This window comes from Hydra viridissima, unplaced genomic scaffold (assembly GCF_058129835.1).
Source record: "Hydra viridissima isolate aposymbiotic clone 2 unplaced genomic scaffold, HvirCarnegie_v1 scaffold_1, whole genome shotgun sequence".
In the NCBI taxonomy this organism is placed as follows: Eukaryota; Metazoa; Cnidaria; class Hydrozoa; order Anthoathecata; family Hydridae; genus Hydra; species Hydra viridissima.
The window spans coordinates 15,483,045-15,497,950 of NW_028324300.1; the positions used below are offsets into that span (position 1 = coordinate 15,483,045).

General features: G+C 29.8%; 1 protein-coding gene across 3 annotated transcripts; it reads left to right on the forward strand.

Moving 5' to 3' along the window:
* The first annotated feature begins 2,282 nt into the window (after window positions 1-2,282).
* LOC149893542 (uncharacterized) lies at window positions 2,283-14,295 on the forward strand. 3 transcript variants are annotated; one of them, XR_016454031.1, is made up of 5 exons: window positions 2,283-2,566; window positions 6,296-9,234; window positions 9,358-9,421; window positions 11,507-11,641; window positions 13,131-13,885. XR_016454031.1 is itself a non-coding variant. In XM_090092686.1 (4 exons), the coding sequence occupies exons 1-4, from the start codon at window positions 2,535-2,537 to the stop codon at window positions 13,223-13,225; spliced, it is 3,201 nt and encodes a 1,066-aa protein (XP_089948812.1). In that variant the 5' UTR covers window positions 2,283-2,534; the 3' UTR covers window positions 13,226-14,295. The 3 variants fall into 3 exon arrangements, 2 of the variants coding, with proteins under 2 accessions (XP_089948812.1, XP_089948816.1); XM_090092686.1 differs by lacking the exon at window positions 9,358-9,421 and having other exon boundaries at window positions 13,131-14,295; XM_090092690.1 differs by lacking the exon at window positions 9,358-9,421 and having other exon boundaries at window positions 13,134-13,885.
* The last annotated feature ends 611 nt before the right edge of the window (window positions 14,296-14,906 follow it).

Here is a 14,906-nt window from a genome sequence, read left to right on the forward strand (position 1 = left end):
GACCCAATTTTACTCTATATTACATATAAAAATACATATAAAAATATATAAAAAATATAATCAAGGCTTTTTTCAGTAATCTTTCAGAAAATATTTTGCTCTTGTAGAGTCTCATTCAGTTCATTTGTTGACTCTCTAATATAAGTTAATCATACCTTTAAACAAATATTAAAATGCTGTTCTTCATGCTGCTTCTTTCTGATTCCACATTTATGTGATTGAATCAAAAATTACAATAGAAAAAAGTATCATTGTTAAAACGATTAAGTACTCGGTGATGATCTTTATGAAAGCCTTTTATTTGATATGAATCCCCCTCGAAATAGGAGATAAGTTACCATCAAAAGGTTTGGAACATATAAGAAAGTGATGGCAAAACCTTCGGTTTATGAAATCGAGCTTGTACGACAAGTGTAGTTTTAAAAAAATGGATAACAATATCTTGTGTTATCCAACTTCGAAGGTATGAGGTAAAAAACAATTATCAACAGCCGATAAACGAAGCTGAGATGAAAAAAAAAATTCAATATTCTTACCTGAATGAAGCACAAACACAGGCAACAATCTTTAGTAATAGAACAGCAGACAAAGGACTGCCCGCATTCTCTCTCATCTAACTTGACATGGTTTGTACGTCATTCTCCCTCATTTAATTTGTCACTAGTAGTGTTAAGAGGTGTCAAGTTGTAAAATTCTCAAAAACATCGCAGGTGCTTTACACTTTCATCAAAAACATGTTGCTTAAACTGTTTTTACGCATCTCGATTCTTTTATCTGCACCTGAACTACATTTAAGATTGCTTTTTTACAATTCCTTCAATGCGGATGTTTAAGCCATGAACATAAGCAATTTAAATATAATGTACACTTAATGCAATCGTCATTCAGTTATTTTTGCTCATATGAAGTTAACAGCTTTCATGAAACTGACTGAAATATGAATTCCTATTACATCACCTGGATTGTCATAACAAATTAAGAATATTAAATTTTGATAAAATTCAAATACGATGAAAAATTTGATTTAATGTTATTTTTAAAAATCAGCAAATTTACATGTCAACAAAAGTTGAAAAATTTTTTCAATGTAAAAATGCAGAACTTTCCAGAAGTTTTTTTGTTTAAATTTATGGAAAAAGATTTTGAAGTTCTTTTATCAAAAATTATAACTTTATTTTATTCTAAGCATTTTAATATGCGTTGGGGAAGGGTGTTTGTAAAGCGCACGCTCTCCTCTTTCTTTGTTAGATGGATTTGTCTTGGAGCAGTTGGTTTTTTTAAGTGATTGGGTTTAGTCTTGGAGCAGTTAGTTTTTTTAAGTGATTGGGTTTAGAGCGGTCGCGAAAATATGAAGATTGTATGTTAAAATGGAGTAATATGTATGTGATTGTATTAGTGCGCAAGGACCATTGGGTGAAATGATCAGTGTGAAATGATTATGAATATATTCAATAATAAAAAAAAGCAACCAAAAATATCTAACGAGTCAAAACTGGAATTGTTTAATATTCAAAAAATGATAGGCTTGGGTATCTTTTTGACGGATATCAAGCCTATCATCTAACTGGGTATCTTTTTGACGGATATCAAGCCTATCATCTTGCCTGTAAACTTTAAACTTGTTCCAGTTAAACGCCCGAATGACTATAATTTAATTCTAGTCTTGAAATTTCTGAAGGACTGGACAGGCGGGAAGCGATGAACAAACATTAAAAAAAGATGAAAGATGTACATTTGTAAACTACAAATGGGCAAATTAACACGCATTAGAAAAAAGCAAACGATTAGCTTTGTTAGTTTTTTATACTTATACAAAAATAATTCAGAAAAATAAGAGAGTTTAAGGTGATTATGATGTAATCTAAATTATGATGTAATCTAAATTATGATGTAATCGAAATTATCTCATAACAAATTTTTTTTTTTGATTTCATAAAATTTATAATTTTTATTATATCAAAATTATAGCATATTATAGCGCGATTATAGCAATATATATATATATATATATATATATATATATATATATATATATATATATATATATATATATATATATATATATATATATATATATATATATATATATATATATATATATATATATATAATGCTATAATCGCGCTTGACTATAGACCTTAAAATTATCAGTGGCTAAAGTACTCTATAGTGTGTTGTCGTCTAACCGAACTGCCGTAACATTAGGTCTACCGCTTATGAAAGAAATTTAATTCCACTATTTCCGAAACGTTTTAAGATAACTTAATTAACGCAATAGCTCTCTAGAGTTCAATTAGATTCTAATAAAAGCTTGTTTTATGGTATTTAAAACATGTCGCTTAGACTGTCTTCATGCATCTCGAATCTTTTATCTGCACCGGAACCGCATTTAAGTTTGCTTTTATTACAATTTCTTAAACGCGGATGTCCATGATATGATTATACACAATTTGAATTTAACATACACTTAATGTTTTCGTTATTCAGTTTATTTCAGCTCATAAGATAACAGCTTCAACGAAACTGACTGAAATATGAACTTCTATTACATCACCTACATTGCAATGTAAGTTAGTATTTAGATGTTAGATTACTTGTAAAATATGCGAAAATTCAGTTTAACGAAAATAGAACAAAAGCCAAACAGACAAGGAAATAATTTAGTTGAGCCTAAAACTAAACTTAACCTCAGATCAAGCTCGGCTTAAAGTTGGTCTGAGCCTAAAAATACGTCAACCGTATAATGTCAACCCTAATAACATCAATTTATAACGATAAGGTGAATAAAGCTTAAGCGTATAATAAATACTGTTAGAATAATCAAAATGCTTTCTTTTAGCAATGCAACCCTGTTTTAAATTTAATTGAAGTAGGATGTTAATTGCGTGACGAAGTTATTAAACTACCGAGCGACAATGAATCAAAATCGATTGAGAACAAAACATTTCTTTGCTTCGAAATTAGTTTTTAACCTTTTTTTGATGATGATTAAAGAATACGGACTTACAATAAAAAACAACGCTGATGTCGTGGCTATCAGAAACCATTATGGATTAACATGCGGAGTAAGCTTTTGTTGTTAAAAATGCTTTTTGAAGCTTGGATTAATGCAAAACATATCATGGCAGATTAAACATGCGGTCAAGCAGTTCGAAAATGAATGAACAAGCTAAATTTATTATCCGACTTCTTTAACGTAGCATTTGTATACTTATCGCTAAACGCTTATTACATTGAACTGCATCAAAACAGCGTCATACTAAAACGTATTTTGATAAAAATGAAAAACAATTTTATAGCAATAATAAACAATTATTGTTAACATTATTTTAGACATAACAATAATATAGAAACTTGTTTAAATATGGGGCATGATAAATTAATCTAATAAAAGAATAAAAAAATGCATATCATTTAGCCAGCCCCTCAATTTCAACTAATGTCTGATAAGGAGTTGAACCTTTTTTGATTGTCATTTTCCAAACTCTTAGTGCCACGCAGAAAATCATTTTTCAAACAACTTCAATAGTTTTTTGATGATAAATCAAAATGATAACATTTCCAATATCTCCTCTTGATATTGGTTTTCATACTGGGAACCGAACTACCTGTTTTTACTCCAAGTTGATAGGGTTTTTACACTTTTAATGAATCCGCTAGCTGTTTATAATATTTAAGATGCCTGGTATTGATTAAATACACTGAAAGTGCTGATTATCTACTGGAAGAATGCCCTGACAGGCAGTAGTTCAATTGATTATTTTGCAGTTTTGCTGTCTCATTTTATCAGTCACAGACCTTAAAAAAATTGCACCATGTTTTTCAACTGTAAAAGAAAGTTTTTATCGCAAAAATTAGTTCATGTTATTATGTTACTTGCAAACTGAAGTTACAAAAACCATAAAACTAGGTCCACCGAGCAATCATTTCAACAAAAGACATAGCAAAGTGATGACTTTGATTTTGGATAACTTTTTGAACTTTGACTTTTCAATTGGCAAAATAAATTTTTTTGGTGCACACCTAAAAATTACTTATTACTCTCCCCCAACCGGCAGCAGCCGATAAAAATTAATACTTGACACTGATGGATATGTTTTAATAAAACATTTAAAAAAACTTATTTTGCTTCCATTAATGTTCAAAATACCAAAAACTGTCGAGGGTTACTTATTGCATATGAATATGTGGATTGATTATTTTGTATAGAACTAAGAAAACATCCTTAAGAGTGGATAAATTTTCACTAAATATATATATATATATATATATATATATATATATATATATATATATATATATATATATATATTTCCTGTGTCGTAAATCATTTAACATTTGCTCAAAGGTAATGAAAACGGGTTTTATTTTGCTTCTGTTTTTAAAAACGTCGCGCATAACGCAACATTTCTAAAATGGTATACAAATAATTGCTGCAAGCGGTAAAAGTATAGCTTTCTGCATTTTTCTAGAATTTTCTTTAACCTAAACTTAAGGCAGTTTTCTGGAATGTCCTGGATGTTTTTAGAAATCTCTGGAACTTTCTAGCTCTTTCTGGAGTATTTTAGAAGTTTATGAAAATTAGCAAAATTTGTAGTAAACGAGCTTCTGATAGAGCAACGCTAATAATAATCATAATTGTTTTTCAAAAATATATCTAAGTATTATTTTCATTTATAATGTCATATAAGAAAAGCGCTCGGAAGAAAATGATTTGGAAGAAGAATCTCAATCGATTTCATGAGTAACATAGGAGAAGAAGAACTGTTCCACTTGGAGAAAAATCATTGGAAAATATCGGCAGGATATCACTCAAAGTCCAAGCTGTTGGTCGCTATCTGTTTCTGGGGGAATCCACCAAAATTAGGCGGGAACGCTGTAAAGCAAATTGAGAAAGAAGTGGCAAGCTTATAGTAAAAGAAACTAATTTTTCCAAATTTATCAATTCAAGTTGTACACGCAAAACTGGATCAAGTGCTAAAGTCCAATAAAAATATCATTCATTCAATAAAGTTTTAGACATCACAAAAAAGATGAGGCTCTGCAGTAAGGGCTGAAGGTTGTATAATCTTCAAATAGAAAGCAAAGGAGAGGTTGGGAATACAACTGGGAAGACTGCAAGATCAAAAACTATCCACCCATCACAGAGATGTTCAAGAAAAAAGTACAAGAAAATCAAAAATGCAACCAAGTTAGCAACATCTTCAAAGTTTTCAACGAGAAAAGCAATAACCATTTGTTGGCAGTTATCTTAAGATGGGATCGAAGTTCAAACATCTTCACAATCTGCGATATTCAGATTGACTATTAAAGAAGCTGTTAAACTTAAAGAAGAAATGAAGAGAACTTCACATTTTCAAAACTGGTCATTGCATTTTGATGGTAAACGTATTAATCACCAGGAATATCAATTCTCAGTGTTAAAGAACGAACAAAGACAAGTTAAAGTAGAAGTACTAGACCTACCAGACGGAAAAGCAGATACTGTTGTCAAAGGCATAACAGCCGTTTTCGATCAATACAAATTACGGAAGAATATAAAGATGATTGTAGCAGACAGTCCGAATGAAAACATTGGAAGAAAGATGGGATCGTTACTCAGTTACAAAAACCCTTTTTCTAAAGAACCGGGAAGAACCACACTTTATTGGTTGTTAGCACCATTTCTTTGCCGAGTTCTTTGCGTAGTTATGCACTAAGAACTTTGAAATAATACGTAACTAAACATAGAATATCTTTTTCCGGAACTTGTAAAGAACTACAAACACTTCAGGATAGTTTTCAAGAATGGTAAAGAAGTGAATCCAAAAACAGCTGGATGGTGCTATTACATGAAATTTTTATTTCATTTAACATGAGTTTTCCATTTTTTAGAAAATCTGAAGTATTTTAATACATTTAAGTTCGTCTGCAGAATCATCAATAACCTGTTAGAGTCAGAGAAGAGGATGAAGCTGATAATGATCTTCAAAGCTCTTCATAACACTAATAAATAAGAAACCATTTTAAAAAACTAAAAGGGCAAATGAACAAACAAATAATTAAATAAAACAAACAAAATAAGAATTAAATAAAATACAACTAAACCAAAACAAAACTTTAGTTGAGAATATGAATATAAGCAAAACTAAAATACAAATTTCTGAAAAAAAAAAAGGAGCTTTTTTTATATCTCCGATTACTCAAAATAATCGAATAATATTTCTGCATCATTTATTTGTTATGAAAGTTTACATGTTTGCCAATTAAAAGTTTTTATTGTGAAATTATCTTATTACCAATCTCATCTGTTTAGAATTCAGTTATTAAAACACGATGCAAAAGCGAGTCCAACAAATTGCATTTTCATCTCAAATACTGACACAGTTTGTGAATACACTTCAAAAGCTGAGCTAACAAACGAAATTCCATCTAACATTACACATCTTACTTTACCTTTTGACTTGTTCATTGACCCATCTGGTGTGTTTAAATCGTTACCTTCTTTAAGAATTCTTCGCTTTAGTTCAGGTTCTATAATTACACTTCCATCGAGCTTATTTAGTTCATTAACCTCATTGACCGAACTTTATCTAAATAACACTCATATATCCAGTCTTTCGTCTAATGCGTTCAAGTCATTAACTTCACTAAAAACTCTTAAATTATCATCAAATCAAATTAGCAGCCTTCCGCCTGATTTATTTAATTCATTAACTTCATTAACATTTCTTGATTTATCTAAGAACCAAATATCCAGTCTTCCTTCAGACGTATTCAGCTCATCAACTTCATTATCTGTTCTTGATTTATCTGGCAACCAAATATCCAGTCTTCCATCAGACGTATTCAACTCATCAACTTCATTAACTATTCTTAATTTATCTAGGAACCAAATATCCAGTCTTCCTCCTGATGTTTTCAAGGCATTAACTTCATTAGCAACCCTCCAACTAACTTCCAACCAATTATCCAGCCTTCCCACTGACATATTCCATTCATCAACTGTTTTAAGGTCTCTTGATCTATCTTTAAACCAAATATCCAGTCTGCCATCAGGCGTATTCAACTCATTAAGTTCATTAGCTGTTCTTGATTTATCTAGCAACCTATTATCCAGTCTTCCATCAGACGTATTCAACTCATCAACTTCATTAACTACTCTTAAACTGTCATCCAACCAAATAAGCAGTCTTCCGTCAGATGTATTTCAGCCATTAACTTCATTAAAAAACCTATATTTATCTTCTAACAAAATATTTAGTCTTCCATCAGACGTATTCAAATCATTAACTTCATTAAGATATCTTGAATTATCAGCCAACCAAATACAAAGTCTTCCGCCTGATGTATTCAAGTCATTAACTGCATTAAGATATCTTTTTTTAGGTTCAAACCAAGTATCCAGTCTTACTTCTGACATATTCAACTCATCAACTTTATTGATTTCTCTTGATTTATCTGGCAACCAAATATCCAGTCTTCCGCCTAATGTTTTTAAGCTATTGACTTCATTAGCGACCCTCAAACTATCTTCCAACCAATTATCCAGTCTTCCAGCTAACATATTAAGCTCCTTAACTTCATTATCATCTCTTGATTTATCTATCAACCAAATATCCAGTCTTCCATCAGAAGTATTCAACTCATCAACTTTGTTAACAGTTCTTTATTTATCTGGCAACCGAATAACCAGTCTTCCGCGTGATGTTTTCAAGCCATTAACTTCATTAGCGACCCTAAAACTATCTTCCAACAAAATATCCAATCTTTCTTCTGACATATTCAGCTCATTAACTTCATTATCATATCTTGATTTATCTAGCAACCCAATATCCAGTCTTCCATCAGAAGTATTCAACTCATCAACCTCATTAACTTTTCTTGATTTATCTGGCAACCAAATAACCAGTCTTCCGCGTGATGTTTTCAAGCCATTGACTTCATTAGCGACCCTAAAACTATCTTCCAACAAAATATCCAATCTTTCTTCTGACATATTCAGCTCATTAACTTCATTATCATATCTTGATTTATCTAGCAACCCAATATCCAGTCTTCCATCAGAAGTATTCAACTCATCAACTTTGTTAACTGTTCTTTATTTATCTGGCAACCAAATATCCAGTCTTCCGCGTGATGTTTTCAAACCATTGACTTCATTAGTAACCCTAAAACTATCTTCCAACAAAATATCCAATCTTTCTTCTGACATATTCAGCTCATTAACTTCATTATCATATCTTGATTTATCTAGCAACCCAATATCCAGTCTTCCATCAGAAGTATTCAACTCATCAACTTTGTTAACAGTTCTTTATTTATCTGGCAACCAAATATCCAGTCTTCCGACTGATGTTTTCAAGCCATTGACTTCATTAGCGACCCTCAAACTATCTTCCAACAAAGTATCCAATCTTTCTTCTGACATATTCAGCTCATTAACTTCATTAACTGTTCTTGATTTAAGATCCAACCAAATATCAAGTCTTCCGTCTGATGTCTTTAACTCTTTAACTTCATTAAAAATTCTTTATTTAAGTTTTAACCACATATCCAGTCTTCCATCTAACATATTCAAATCATTAACTTCATTAGAGAGCCTCTATTTAATTTCCAATCAAATATCCAGTCTTCCGTCTGATATATTCAACTCATTAACTTCGTTAACAGTTGTTGATTTGTCGTTCAATAAAATTTTCAGTCTTCCGTCTAACATATTCAACTCATCTACTTCTTTAACATCTCTTAATTTAAGATCCAATCGATTATCCAGTCTTCCATCTAAAGTCTTTAAGTTTATAACTTCATTAAAGATTCTTAATTTAAATTCGAACCAAATATCCATTCTTCAGTCTGACTTATTCAACTCATTAACTTCATTAACAGATCTTGATTTATCTTTCAACCAAATTTCCAGTCTTCCGTTTGACGTATTCAACTCATTAACTTTATTAAAACGGCTTCAATTGTCATCTAATCACTTATCTATTGTACCGTCAATCTTTTTAAAGACGGTAACTTCATTAGTATATCTTGATTTACAATACAACCAAATAAATAGCCTACCTTCTGACACATTCCAAATGACAACTTCGTTAGATAGTCTTCTTTTGAATGGCAATCCCTTAAACTGTGATTGTGACCTTGCGAAGATAAGTGAGTTACTGCAATCTAGAACATCAACAATTTCTGGATATTGTCTCAATAATGCAAATGGAATGTCTTTTGAGCTGACACAGCTAAGAGAAAAAGGTACTTTTCATGAATGAAATGAATAAATGTTTTATCCAAACTTAATAAATAATTTTTCTCCTAGTTAATAAATAAAAATGTTTTATTCTTAATATAACTCATTTTTTCTATATGAATCTCAAGCTACAGAAAAACAACATGTCCTCTAAACTAGAATTTACGGACAAAAGAATCTGTATGATATAAAGTAATGCTTTTTTTTTTTTAATTTAAAAATTTATAAATAAAAATGCTTCTAGATCAGTGCTAACCGTTGAGTATTTAGGAAAAAATTGAAAAAACCAAATTTTGAAATAGAGAGTCAAAATAGTTTTTTGTCTTTCCTGTAAAATCAGAATTTGTGGACTTGTTGCCACAAATCCTTTTTTTTTGTAAAATCAGAATTTTTACACTTTTGTCACAAAGGTCTGGACATTTTTCAAATCTGCTGCTCGCGATATGAAAATGTTTAGAGCTTCTACATTTTATTTGCTCAGTGAAAAACAAGTAAAATAATTTACTTTGCGATTTTACTGCTTTTTTGATCAGTTTCTTTCTTTTAAACTTTTTAAAGCATTAAGCAAATCTGTAAATTTATTATAAATATTTTAGTCGATGTATAAATAATGAGTAGCATCATGAAGAATATAACTAATAAGTAAAAAGTAACAAAAAGTAAATATATATATATATATATATATATATATATAATATAAGTTTTTAATAATTTTGGTATAATTAGTTATCTTCCCAGCAAGCACACAACGTTGAAACAACAATGAAGTAACGTTGATCGATTTTGATCAACATTATTTCAACGTTGTTTCAACGTTGTGTGTTTGCTGGGTTTGTTTATTGTGAGGAATAAAAACAAAAGAAATTAAAAGCAAAGGTTTTTTAAAATCCATTTAAAGTCGTATCCATTCCAATACATTTTTTTTTTGAACGATGAAAGGTGCAAGACAGCCGAAACACAAGGTGGACATGCACAACTGGATGAAAAGTAATGCAATTGCACATTTATAAGTCGAACTTGTATTTATAATGACGAGTGGAACTTCAATTGTATTTACACAGATAAATATATGATAATTCAATATGTATGGTTTGCGACATTTCTGTAACGCTTTTACATATCAGGACTTGAGACAAACCTGAATTAGAAGAAAGCTAGCAAAACCTGTTCAGAGTTCCATGACTCACAGATCAAAATAAAATCACTAAACGATCTTGTTGAATTTAAGTCATCGTCTGCACTAAAACACCACCTGATGTTAGAAACATCAGCGGATTTATGAAAAGAAAATGGCCGAGAAACTCTTTAGAGAGAAAAAATAAGTAAAATTGGAAATAGATACTTTGAAAGTAATAGGTAAAGAAAAAAAATCATATATTAGAAGCGGTCTTTAACGATATGAAGAGAAGATTTTAAGTTGTTGGGACATGTTTCAAAGAAAGCATTAGGGACACAAACATTTTAGAAGAGGAAATCTTTAATTAAGATCGAGTTTAGTTATTTGTTCTTGTAAAGTATTAAAAAAATATATATTCAGTGGCACATTTGAGAAAACTTAACTCCCACTGTATATTAAGAGAAAGGCTTATAATAATTATTTGTAAAATAAAATTATATGTTTTTAGTCAAGAGTGAGTAAATGGTTATTATCTACGTTAAGATTTTATTGTTGAAGTTTAAAGTTAATCTAAAGTTGTAGAATTCAAGTATATACCAATGAACGAAACACACATGAACCATGCACTAGTCATTCGCAAACAAGTAGACACACTGAGGGCAACTCAAAAAAAAACCTTCATCTTACTTTTTAAAATCTCCCATTTTTCCCATTTTTCCCATTTTTCTTCTTTTATGACAGATATGTTTGAGTTGAGTAAAGTTAAAACTTACCTTTTACAATTTCTTTTTTGTTCCTCACATTACACTAAGAATATCCATAAAGTGCTATATTTCAGAATCACTTTGATTTAATTGCCTCGCTAAATGTACATTTTGGAATAAGTTATGCCTCCTTTCTGGTATAAGTTAAAACTAGATTTCAAAAGTTATTAGTAAACCAATGAAACTTCTTGCAAAAGTATAAAGTTAAATAGGCTTTTTTATTTGTTTATATGTCTTTGAATGCATGTTAAAAATTTAATAGTACAAGAAATCAATATTTTACAAAAGTAATATCATAACAAATGTAATTACTTTAAAGATTTTAATAGCTTTTTAAAAAATTTCTTTCGTTCTTCTAGTGGCACTATGTAAAGCTTTGTTTTGTATTTTATAAAGAAATGTGCAAGTTACTGCCGTACAACTGCTCACCAAATGCCAGCATTATTAATTTGAATGGCTATTACAGTTGCATTTGTAAGAACGGTTACCAAACAAACTCGGGATTTGAGACATTTACACAAAAATGTAGAGGTGACTTTTTTCTTAGTTTTTTTATTCTTTATTAATTTGTAATTTACACTGCTCCTCAAAATGATAAGTCCTCCACCTTTTTCGTCTTTATATATGAACTTCATTATTTTTTTCAAAACTATGGATGCTAAGCAAATCCAAATTATCAATTTCGGTTAAATGTTTGTCGCAAGGCCCAATACAATTGCTTTTTGTTTTACTGGTTGCTTAGAAACTCAACGGTATGCACAACACTACGCACAATGGCCGGCAATGTTTCCAAGACTACTGTAAGCTTTGACTTCGGTAACTGGCAACAAAGTAAAACTAAAACGGCTTCAGCCAGCGCTCGTTAAATTTAAAACGAGTGGTTATAACTAAGCGAGCTTAGAGTGGCAGTTATAAAGCAAGGGTTTTGGGTTATATTTCGGCGTAAATTTATCTCTGACAAATGTAAGACAGAAATTTCAGGTTTATTTGCATAAAAGAAGCTCAAAAATATTTGAGAAATTACGATTGTTTAAGAAATCTTGCTCGTAAGTTTGTTATAAAACTATAAAGAACTAAGATTTTTGAACTTAACTTTACAGAGTAAAAGACATCGTTAGATTTATTAGAATATGTAGATTTAGATTTTGTATGTCAAAAAATCAAACGATTCCTTCACGCCAAATGTTTGTAGTTTCACTTATATCTTTAAAACTAAATTGTATTAAAGTATATGCCTCAGGTGCTATCCTTTATTCATCTATATGACATTTGAAATTTATAGTATCTTAGTTGAAGTTATTTCTCTTCTTATTTCATTTTCTCATGAAATGAGGATAAGATAACATAACGCTCTAATTAAAGTCAATTTCTAAAATTTGAAATGTTAGCATGTGACAATATTGCCGAAACCTTGTTTCAAAGTTACAAGGCTTTCTCCATTAAAACTGATCATGAGTTTTTATTCATGGTAACCTTGATTCTGTTCGAAAATATGATGAAAAAAGATATCGTGAACAGGCTTGTTCGATTTTGTTAACTAACGCTTACCTTCTTTATTGCAAAAATGGGAAGTACCTGCTTCAAATTCGTGAATTTGCGAAGAACTAATTTTCAAAGTCTTCTTATGTGTTAATGAGGTTGCACATTTTATTCAAAGCCAAAACTTGATAAATTACGTATAACTTTTTTTTTATTTATGATAATATTTACGGTTTTATGAATATAAATGTATTAACTTTCTTTCCTTGTGTTCAATTGAAATTGAGAGAGGTTTGATGACATGTGTTTATCATATACAGATTTTCTAAGAAAAGGATATTTTAAAAAATTTTAAAATTTAAATTGTCGAATACAATGTTATAGTATTGCAATAAATATCTAAAAAAGAAAGTGTCGCGAAGATAATTATTAACATTAATAAGTTTATAAATTTCAACTTTTTATGAATTAAAATCGACTTTTTTTAAACTTTTGACTGCGTAATTGTTTAATTTTATAACTCACAATACTCTCTTTTCAGAAGACAGAAACATGGGATTGAGGAGAGTGTATAGAATTACTGATAGACTTAGAAAAAAAGGGTGTTACTTTCTTCATAAGAAGTGTTCCTTCTGAAAAGCTGTTGTAGAGTTGCGGTTGTTATGTTGGAGGAGTTCACGCATTGAAGTCAAATGAAATCAGAAGCTTTGAGGTTGTCGCTAAAGAATTTTTTTTTTTTTTTTTTTGTCATAACAATTTTTAACACAGTTTCGTAAGCATTCTGTTACATTCCAATGAACTTCATCTGGAGGAACAGTGAAACCTGGTGAAAAGTAGTTGTCGCTTAATTCACTGGAAATACAAAGTCTTTTCTACGACTAAGTGGAGTGTAACAAAGAAGAATATAACAGATTAAGCTTATGAACGACATTTTGAACAAATATCAATAAAGTTTTTAACTAAACATTAATATTGTGCACAGATAATACCTTATGAGAAAAGAATAAACTTTTAAAATTTCATTTCCATATTTTACCTAAAAGAGCAAACTTAAGAAAATATTAGAATTTCGTTCATGATTTTGGAACAGTGGATCACACTGACATCGATTTATAGAAGCATGCAGCACTTATTTACTAGCAGAAACATATGTGTAAATATAATAAGAAAAAACTATGTAATTGTATTGATTACGCATACATAATTCTATTTCATAAGTTCATTTTTTAAAATACTTTTGTAAGTCTTTCAAGCTTTATGTAAATATGATAACTTAATAAATTGTAATCTATAAAACTTCAGAATGGTAATACAAGCTGCAAAGTGGACCAAAAAGTAACCTAGCCGCTCATTATTTTAGAGGTTTTAAAAAACTAACGATTTTTTACTAGAATGAAAATGCCTATGTTTGCCAAACACCGTCTTTAATGGGCTTAAAAAACAGGTTCGGCAAGTTTTCCTTAAGTAAGGAGTAAATGTTTATACTAATTTTTATACTAATAATTGTATGAAAGAAAAATTAGAAACTTAGCGCTTCGGAAAAAGTGACATTCCAAGATTTTTTTGTATTAATAATTTAATGGGCAGTTGACAGATTTACTTTTCATTGACTTTTTTTAAGGACTGTTTGTTTATTTTAAAAAATTGTAAAAAAAAAGATTTTTAAATAAAAGTACTTGTTTATAAAATATATTTGAGCCATCATCTTTAGTTTGTTTTCATAAATATAATAAAAATGGGGTATAGCAAAATGAATATTTGCTAATAATACAAAGTTCCATTAGATGATATGTTAGCTTTAACATTTCTTCAGATTCATAGCTATAAGAAGCAGTTGTTGTAGCCAAAAAAATTAGAAACTTAGAGCTTCGGAAAAAGTGACATCCAAAGACTTTTTTTGTAAATAACAAAAGTAAAACTACAAAAGTAAATAACATGCAAAAAAAAATGAAAAAAAAAAGTTTCTACAAAAGTAAAATGTTTTACTTTTAATTTATAGAAAAGTAAAAATAAATTAAAAAAATTGAGAGAAAAAAATTATTATACGTAAGTGAAAATACTAACAAGATCTGTTTAGTATCCGATTTTTATGGTTCTCTTTTATATTTAGTATGAATATCTAATTACTAGTTACCAATTATTTGGAAAGACAAAATAACAATTCAAATCAAGGGCAAATCGTTTAACTCCAAGAAAGATTTGCACCAAATCTATCGCCTGTATTAGTTCTAAGATTACGCATCAAAAAACTCAAATGAAAATGGACCTTGTAGAATATAAACTGACGCAAGCATGTATTATTGTCAGTCACTCCATG

What these genes read in the sequence shown, in the direction of transcription:
- LOC149893542 (XM_090092686.1), top strand. Translation starts at nt 2,535, where the DNA reads ATGAACTTCTATTACATCACCTACATTGCAAT. An exon ending in GACACAGCTAAGAGAAAAAG is followed by an intron (nt 9,235 to 11,506) that starts GTACTTTTCATG and finishes TATTTTATAAAG; the next exon opens with AAATGTGCAAGTTACTGCCG. An exon ending in ATTTACACAAAAATGTAGAG is followed by an intron (nt 11,642 to 13,130) that starts GTGACTTTTTTC and finishes CTCTCTTTTCAG; the next exon opens with AAGACAGAAACATGGGATTG.